This window comes from Culex pipiens, chromosome 1 (genome assembly GCF_016801865.2).
Source record: "Culex pipiens pallens isolate TS chromosome 1, TS_CPP_V2, whole genome shotgun sequence".
Classification (NCBI taxonomy): domain Eukaryota; kingdom Metazoa; phylum Arthropoda; class Insecta; order Diptera; family Culicidae; genus Culex; species Culex pipiens.
The window spans coordinates 82422534-82431589 of NC_068937.1; the positions used below are offsets into that span (position 1 = coordinate 82422534).

The following is a 9056-nucleotide window of genomic DNA, read 5'->3' on the forward strand; positions in this document are numbered from 1 at the left end:
TCGACGATAGCTCAGTGGGGGTTGGATCGGGGTTGTCCGGAGTGATTTGGGGCGCCTTTCTTCCTGGGAGGTTCCGTCCGTTTTGGTGGGGTTTTTGGGGGTATTCCGGGGTCCAAAAAAAGTCAAAGTAGTTATGTCACAGACATAACCGGAATGGCGTAGACTTACGTAAAATTTAGATATGTGGACATGTGGGTTTTCCATATATTAATTTGAAGAATTAGCTATATATATTGGAAGGAACACCCATTCGAACGGCAAAGAGAGGAAAGAAAGAGACGAAGGAATTTTAGCGAGCCGAATGGGTGGAGAGGAGGCATAGGGATTGGGGGGCGAGAGCAGCCTCAGAAAGCTGTGCAATCTGTCGCCCCCGAAGACCAAAATTTGTTCCTGAAATTTAAATTCAAATTAGCTCGCTGCCTCGTCCCGGGTGGGACGAGGGCAACTCTTTCAACACTAGAATTTGATGAGACGTAAATCTTTCAGAAGCGCTCGCCGCGAATGCGACGAGCTAGTTGGATGTCCCGATTGTTTAACAACCAAGGCTTGACCCACGAGAGGCTTTTCGGCGGAAGGCAGCAGGCGCGCGCCTCATCTTGTTGATGCCTCGTCCCGGGTGGGACGAGGGATGGAGATTGAAGCACCTCCGAACCACAGCAACCACGAAAGATCCTAACGGTCCGGCCATCGAGAGGCAACTGGCTGACGGTGACGACGAGAAGGCGATGCGCACTTCTTTTCCAGTTCTGGTCCCTCTCTCCTGCTGCTGCTGCTCTGGGCTGAGCTTTCCTTCCGCTGCTGCTCTGGTCTCTCTCCTGCTGCTGCTGCTCTGGGCTGAGCTTTCCTGCTGCTGCTGCTGCTGCTGCTGCCGGTCCGACGTCTGAGACGTGAATGATGGAATGGGCTCTGGCGCACGTTCTTATGTATGATTTCGGCCCGCTACTTCCCCTCCTTTTTCGCGACCGACACTCGGTCGCGTTGCTCGGATGATTTTCCCCTCAAAATAGGTACTTGACATTCCCGTCCGTGAGTGGGAAGCGCTCATTTTGCTTGCAAAATCTCTGCATTTTGAAAACATTTTAAAACATTCAATTGTTTCAATAGTTAAACTATTTTGCCAACAATGAAAGTTTTATAGCAAATTGCTGAATAATTTTCGAATCGAATGGCACATAAATCGTGTCGATTCGATTAGAGGGAAGGAAGATATAAGCGTTTGACGGATGACGCAGTAATCCAGGGCCTTCGGCCCGGGTTTTTTGGAATGACACCCCAGTACCTTCGACAAAGACGTAAGTCTACGTCAAAAGCACACGTACACACAGTTCACAATAAAACACTCAGCTACTCAAACTACATTTATTAAACTACACAAAACTACATATCCAGAGTTTTTTTTGAAAAGGACCAATAAACCATTGTCTTTCATATGTTTATAGGACCTAATCAAAAAAAACTCGAGATATATTAAACGAAAAAGTACAGATTAAAATCGGCCCTCTTGGCCAGCTGATTCGCTGCTGTTCAGCTTTGGGGTTCGCACAATAATATTTTAATTATTCTAATCATTGGCCGGGCCGGCCAGTCCGCGTATTGGTGTCCATCGATCAGCTGGTCCAGCACACGCACACAGCGGCCGCCGCTGTGTGGATCGCGAGATGCACCAGTGAGTTGGGATGAGCTGCAGACGGTGAGATGCGAGATCGTTCGAGTTACCGTACTCGTAGACATTCCCGCCCACCCTGAAATTCCGGGAATTTCTGAAACGAAACAAAAAAGAAAAGACCACCTCTCGGACACGACATGTTGGGCACGGGACAGTTTAGCTCGCCGGGATTTTGGGGTCCTTGGAAAACGGACGCGCCACCGTTACGCGCGCCGGGGGCAGTTCTCGAACTGCTGGATTTGAGTGGGTTTCGTCCGGAAGCAACGCTGGCAGTTGTGCACGATCTGGCGTGCTACGCTTCGACCTCCAAGCGGCCAGTACTTGAGACGAACTGTCGCGAGCATCAGCTGCGGTCCCGCGTGAAGTAAACGTTCGTGATAGTCCTCGAACAGCATCTTGGTCAGCGGGTGCCGAGCAGGTAGAACTATCGGATGCTTCGTGCTGTCGGTTTCCTGCGAGTGACCTAACCGTCCACCGACTCGGATCAGGTTGTCGTCTGCTAACTTCGGGTTGAACCAACGCAGCGGTGAGTTCCTTCCCACAGATCCACCGTTGGACAGCGCTTGCCACTCCGCCTTGAATTCTTCCTTCTGCACGAGACGAATCATGGTGTGTTCCGCTTCCTTCAGCTCCCGTGCTGTTGGAAGACCTCGCTGTTCTACGCCTTCTTCGTGCCGCAGGATCTTCATCAGCCTTGACCAGTACGCTACGCTTCGAATCAGGCTTCGGTAGTCGGAAAACTTGCTGATGATGAAACTCGGGAAATCGATCTGCTGTCCGCCAGCTAGGTTCGCTGCCACGTGACGTCTCTCTTGGTCTGCTTCCTCGTCACGATCCAGCACTGGTTGAGACGGCCAGTGTTGAGGTGATAGCTTGAGCCATGGGGGACCTTCCCACCTCAGCAGTAGATCTGCGATATCCGCCGGTGCGACACCTCGGGAAATGAGGTCCGCAGGATTCTGGACTCCCGGCACGTGGTTCCATCCCCCGCGCTCCGTCAGCGCTTGGATTTTCGCTACCCTGTTGGCGACGAAGGTGTTCCACGTCGTAGGTACGTGCCGTAACCACTGGAGTACACATGTTGAATCCGTCCAATAGTAGTACTTGACGTCCAGTTTGGTTGCCTTAAAGATCTGCTCACCCAGAAGAGCAGCCAGCTCCGCTCCGCAGAGCTCTAACCTTGGAATCGACTGGCATTTGAGTGGAGCGACCTTGGATTTGGAGCTAAGCAGTGCCACGCGTACTTCTCCAGCCTGGTTTACGCTTCTCACATACGAGCAAGCTCCGTATGCATCCTGGGAAGCGTCGCAAAACGTATGGATCTCGATGTTGACCGCCTTGGGAATGATCACACATCTTGGGAATGTCAGGTCGTTCAATGCCGGAATTTGTTCATAGAACTTCAGCCATTTTTGAACGATTGCGGGTGGTAGCTCGTCATCCCAGTCCAGCTTCTTGCCGTTCTTGTCCTCCAGTGTCCACAGCTTCTGCATCAGGATTTTAGCTGATGCGATAACTGGACCGACGAAACCAATCGGATCAAATAGGGTTGCAATCGTTGACATTATCCTCCGCCGTGTCCACGGCTGGTTTGGGTTTGGGGTTGGGTGATCAAACTGGAACTTTAGAACGTCGGTGGTTGGTCGCCAAACCAATCCCAGAGTCCGTACGGATGGATCTGGATCCAGGAGCACATCGCCAGTCCTTGACAGTGCTAGGTTCTCGTCTGGTATGCCCTGCAGTACCAGAGGGCTGTTGGATGCCCACTTCCTAAGCCGAAAACCGCCGCTCTCCAGCAGAGCGTCCAGTTGGGATCGTAGTTCCACCGCTTGATCCTCGTCGTCCGCGCCGGTCAAAACGTCGTCCATGTAGACGTCTTCGAGCGCGACCTTGGCTGCCATCGGGTAACGGCTTTGCTCATCCATAGCGAGTTGCTTGAGCGTCCGGGTTGCCAGGAAAGGTGCTGGCTTGGTACCATACGTGACCGTCGCAAGTTCGTAGATTTTGACCTCCTTGTTGGGGTCATCCCGCCACATGATGCTTTGGAGCTTCATGTCTTCCTCGGTGACTAGAACTTGTCGGAACATTTTTTCCATGTCAGACACGAGCATGAACTGCTTTGTCCGACTCCGTAGGATTATTGACCGTAGATCGTCCTGAATCGACGGTCCCACCAATAGGGCATCGTTGAGCGACACTCCCGTTGAGCTCGCACAAGACGCATCGAATACCTCTCGCACCTTGGTCGTAGTACTCGATTCCCTCACCACCGGGTGATGTGGTAGGAACACGCGCTTGACCTCTCCGAGGTCGGTAGCCTCGCGCATGTGTCCTAGTTCCAGGTATTCCTCCATGAATTGGTTGTATTGCCGGCGCAGTTCCGGTTCCTTGGCTAATCTGCGCTCCAGCCCTTGAAGACGTCGGAATGCGATGTCCCGTGACTCGCCCATCCGTGCCAGTGCGTCTTCGTCCTTGGGGTATGAGACCGTGTACCTTCCGTCAGGACCTCTCTTGACGGTACGCGAATACAGCTCCTCGCATCGCGTTTCTACCGGGGAATAGTTGTGCGGCGTTGCGACCTCCTCGCAAGCCCAGAACCGGGTGAGCAGCTCCTCTAGGGTTGACGAGACTGCTACATTGCATTAGGTAACCGAATTGGAGTCTTGGTTCTCCACGTTTCCGGTCACAATCCATCCAAATACCGTTTCGGTCAGTGTTGGTAGACCGACTCCGAGTTCCAGCTCCTTCCCGGAATTGAAGAAAGCAAAGAAGTGGTGGATTCCAAGCACGATGTCCACCGTCTTGGAGTTAAAGAATGCGGGATCGGCTAATTCCACATCCGGAGGAAATTCCCAGCCGGTCACACTGACATCCGATGTCGGAAGATTGGCCGTTACCTTGGGTAGTAGGAGAAATTCCATCCTGCGCGAGAACCCTGTAACTCGCGACTTGATTGTAGCTTGGATTTTGTGCTTGACCTTGGTGTTCGCTTGTACGATGCCGTACACCGCGACATTCGAGCGTTTCCGTTGGACCTTCAACCGCTGACAGAGCCGCTCTGTCATGAAATTGCATTCCGAGCCCGAATCCAGCAGCGCTTGAGCAGGAAACTTGACGCCTTCGTCGTCCTCCACCAGGACAACAGCTGTGGCCAGCAGAACTGTAGAAGTACGATGCGCTGCCACGTTGGATGTTACTGTTTCCGTTTGCGTCGAAGACCGTGCTGCTTGGTTCGAACTTCCACCATTTGGACCATTGTTTCCACCTCGGTTGAAGTCCTCTCCAGATGACGTTGGTTTTGGTTTGTCGCTTCTCTTGGGTTTGAAGCAAACCAAAGTGTGGTCGACGACACGACAAGCCACTCGCATCCAAAAAGTGGGCACCAAATCGGCTTACCCCTCCGGTTCCTTTGGAACTGGAAACGTCAAACCGAAAAACTCGAAAAAATTGATTGAATTTGGCAACCCTTCTGCTTTTGACGTTTACAAATGTCATTTCTAAAATCAGATTAAATTTTGCGAAAATCGTCGACGGCACCAGATGACTTCTGGAATACGGATCACTCCGTTCTTCTCCCCCAGCGCACCAAGAAACTTCTATGGACGACAGGGTGTCTTCGTCGCCGATCCACCACAAGCAGACTGGCGAGCACAACCCCCACCAGGACTGGGAAAGTCGCGAGAAAAAACCGTGTGGTGTGCGCGACGACGGTGGTGTTAAACAGCGAAGGAAGAATCACGCTGCAATCCGATATTGACGCCCCCGAACCTATTTCTTTCTTTATAGTCTCAATCCTACGCGGAAGCTTCGACACGTCGACACGGCTTCCTTCTTGGTCAGAAACCCGGTTCCAGAATTTGCCAACGTAGCTCTCTCTGGCACCGCCGTATTCGACAGCGTGCCACGGGCCGCGGTCGTCTCCGGAAGGCTTGGACCACCTCCCCTTCTCAGGCCTGTCCTTCGTTGCGTTTTTGGAGTTGTGATGACGGAATCGCCGAATAGCTTCTAACGGTGGAGTTTCCGGCGAAGAGCTTCAGAAGTGGAGCACTGTAGAATCGAGGCCAACCTCGCATAGGAGCTGGGATTGGGAAGCAGCGGATCAAGCTTGGATGGGTTCGGTCCGGAAGCCGATACTGGTGATGCCAACGGGTGCCAGCGTGGTTTGTGTTCCGTTTCATCCAATCGCCAACTAGCAGTGCAGTGCAGACGGCCCAATAGGTCCATGGGTCGATCGGGACCCGCCAAATGGGCGGGCCCGGAGCGGCTGGTGGAAAGTTCGTTCCCGCAGTTTTGAACGGATGACTCAAAATAAAAAGATTGGTTCCGGCGGGATGGGTCATCGTTATGACCAGAAAGGGTCCCGAGCTTTTTAATGTTTACGGACCTTGGCAAGTCCTTCTCGCTTTCGTTTCGCTCGAGCATGTCCGCGACCCCAACCGCAATCATCAGGGAACGCGTAATGGACACATTCAGTCGCTTGACGTTGCCGGAACGCTCCGTCGAGATGATCATGAGATCATCATGCCTTTTCGCGGCTGTCATCGCGGTCACGTGATTTGACTTGGTCTTAGAGGTAACGAACCTGACAAGCATACGGGGAAACGATGCATATCGAGTTTTACTTTCTTGCCATTGATTTCGTTCAGAATCTGATAATGTTCTCGACGTAAGAGGCGACGCGTTTGGCTTCCTGCATTTGGCGGAACTCTTGTCGCGATGACATCATCGGAGACGGAGTGAATTATCAGTGGGAAGAGGTATAAACGACGCCAACGATCTGGTCGAAGCATCCGGTGAGTTTGTCATTCCGATCGTGATCAATTAGGCGTTCCAGCAGCAAAATTCCGTCAAGGAAACCCCACTGGGTCACCGGTCCGAGCCGTTTCGGAACGCCAGAAAAAAGGATGCTGCTCGTTCCTCCACTTTCCCGGCACCAATGCTTTCGAGGGGGAACAGGTAGGAAAACACTTTTTGGCACTGCCACAGTCGAGGATGAAAATTTGACTGAAATGACCTGCTCAAACCTAGAACTTGACCAATCGAACGGCCGCGTTGGAATGGCCATGGCGAGTATTTTCGAGTCTGGTATGAGCTTACAGAATTGCCCGGTGGCTTCAAAATTTCATTAAATGGCTGGAATTACTCAAAACTTGTTTATCGGGTCCTCTCTTCCCCCAGAACCTTCTTGAGTAGCCATCCTTGAGCAGTTTCAACACAATAAAATCCAACCAAAGAACGACTTGAGATTAACTCGACCTAGTGTACCATCATTTCTGGAGCAACATTTGAAAGGGGCGGTACGACATTGCTCTTATGGCCTTTCATTACACGCGTTTAAATGGGACGAAAGGCCGTAAGAGCAATGTCGTACCGCCCCTTTCAAATGTTGCTCCAGATTTCTAGAATTCTGGCAATATCAACTCCAAATCTAACCAAACTCCCACAAATCTCCCCATCCTACTCTTGTCCGTTTTGCTGCGCTCAATGGGGCAGTATTTCTGGTGCAAATGTTCCGGGAATTATCTACGGCTTCCGTCAGCTGAAACCGGTAGCACGCACCACAATCGTTCCGGAAACGGAACCGATCCGCTGTTGTGAGGTTCTAGTTCACGGCAGCAGTGCGTTCCTTCCTATTTCCACCATCCTAGAGACAATAATTGCTAGCGCTTCTGACCGGTTCCGGAACTTCGTAAGACCTGAGCTGCTTTGGATCCTTGGCATCCGGCATTTCCAAGGATCTCCTCCTCGCTGGCCAAATGATCGCTGTTGAAAACGGGAATGTTCCGGAAAGGCCGTCATTGGCAACTTTGGGATGCTCCTTGCGTTGGGCTGTTATTTGCCCACAACACAATTTCCGTATTGGGTGCCTTGGCCAGGGAACCGGCCATTGCCCAGAAGAAAAGAACGGATTCAGCAATGTGTCCAAATTCCGGCAGTAAAGAATTAAACCTGTGAATTATTACCGAAAAAAAATTATGATGACGGATTTTGATCAATGTAAATATTTACAATCAAGCAGTGTTGCGAGTTAATTTAAATTTAAGCGAAACACGGGGGGTCTCTCTATTTACCGTGACTTTTGTCAATCACGGTGATTTCACGGGATTCACGGTGGGACCAGTTTTTAATCAGATTTTTGCACCGAGTGTCTTGTCGTGTCGTCGGTGTGGTGCTTGGCCGAACAGTTCTGGCAGACAAAACGTGAGGTACATTGTGTCGCTTGGTGTCCACGACGGAAGCAGTTCAAGCACATAGAGTTCGTTCGCACCACCTTGTCCCTTGCTGACATGCCTTGGAATGTCGGACATCTGTACAACAGATGGGGCTCTGAGCAGACTACGCAGCTGATCCCAGGCGACTGCACCGCATTGTAGCTTGACCGGGTGAAGGGAGCCTTCCTCTGCTTGGATGGTTTGGTATCCGCCTTGATTCCTGCAGTCATTGTTTTTAGCGAACTAAGAACTCTAATCCGGGTGTACAGAAAATCAGTCAAGTCCTTGACCGTTTCTTTCTCCTTGGGCTCGTTGGATTCCTTGTTTTCCTTGTTCGCCTTTGCCGCTGTGACTTCTTCCCAGCTTCGCTTTGTGACAGGATCAAGTCTCGAAGAGAGAAGGTGCAGCAACAACAGGTCCTTGTAGTCTTCCGGACTCACAAACTGATCGAGCGTCCGAACGGCCCGTTCGAACCCTTCCAGAAGTTCCTGAAGATCAGTTACCGACTCCTCGGTCAATGTCGGAAGATTGAACAGCGTTTCAACCTGACTTCGCTTCAGCAGATTGTTGTCGTTGTAGTATTTCGTCAGGATCTCCCACGCGACCTGGTAATTCTTGGCGCTCATGTCGACCATTGTTCGCGGCTTGCCCAACAGGCATCCTTTGAGGTACTGGAACTTCTCAATGTCCGGAAGATCCTTCTTCCAGTGGATCAACGACGTGTACAAGTCCCGGAAACTCAACCATTCGTCCAGCTTGCCGTCAAACTTCTGCAACTGGATTTGTGGCAGTCGCACGTGGTCGTGGATTGGATGTTGCGTCGCGTTGAGATCGCGTTGGGTCGTGTTTAGATCTGGGTAGGTTTCCAACTCTTTGGCCTTGTCCACCAACAGCGTCTTGGTGTCGTAGTAACACTGTAGGCAGTCCTTCCTCTTCTTGCTGTACGCGTCGTCCGTGCCGGCGTAGTCCTCGTGCATCTCGATGTCCAGAATGGTATCGTTGACTTTCTCCCAAAGTCCGTCAAGCTTTTCCAAGCGAACCTTCACTTGACTCAACGTGGTCGTGTTGTTCATCTCGCTGGCGAACGCGTACACCGCATGAAACAACTCATCGGACGACCTCAGCTTCGCCTCAAGCTGCTTCAGCGTAGGAGACGCCTTCTTGGTTGTCGGCGCCAT

The 9056-nt window shown here is 51.6% G+C and overlaps 3 protein-coding genes across 3 annotated transcripts; all 3 read right to left on the reverse strand.

Moving 5' to 3' along the window:
• Positions 1-1869: 1869 nt before the first annotated feature.
• Positions 1870-4116, reverse strand: LOC120430160 (uncharacterized). The gene has a single exon (XM_039595242.1). The coding sequence runs from the start codon at positions 4114-4116 to the stop codon at positions 1870-1872; it is 2247 nt and encodes a 748-aa protein (XP_039451176.1).
• Positions 4117-5016: 900 nt separating this feature from the next.
• On the reverse strand, positions 5017-6927 carry LOC120430162 (uncharacterized). Its single transcript, XM_039595244.2, has one exon. It carries the CDS (start codon positions 6257-6259, stop codon positions 5672-5674), a length of 588 nt encoding a protein of 195 aa, XP_039451178.1. The 5' UTR covers positions 6260-6927; the 3' UTR covers positions 5017-5671.
• Positions 6928-7790: 863 nt separating this feature from the next.
• Positions 7791-9056, reverse strand: LOC120430159 (uncharacterized). Its single transcript, XM_039595241.1, has one exon. It carries the CDS (start codon positions 9054-9056, stop codon positions 7791-7793), a length of 1266 nt encoding a protein of 421 aa, XP_039451175.1.

Coding starts and splice junctions, on each gene's coding strand:
- LOC120430162 (XM_039595244.2), bottom strand. CDS start 6,259: ATGCTTGTCAGGTTCGTTACCTCTAAGACCAAGTCAAATCACGTGACC.
- LOC120430160 (XM_039595242.1), bottom strand. CDS start 4,116: ATGGGCGAGTCACGGGACATCGCATTCCGACGTCTTCAAGGGCTGGAG.
- LOC120430159 (XM_039595241.1), bottom strand. CDS start 9,056: ATGGCGCCGACAACCAAGAAGGCGTCTCCTACGCTGAAGCAGCTTGAG.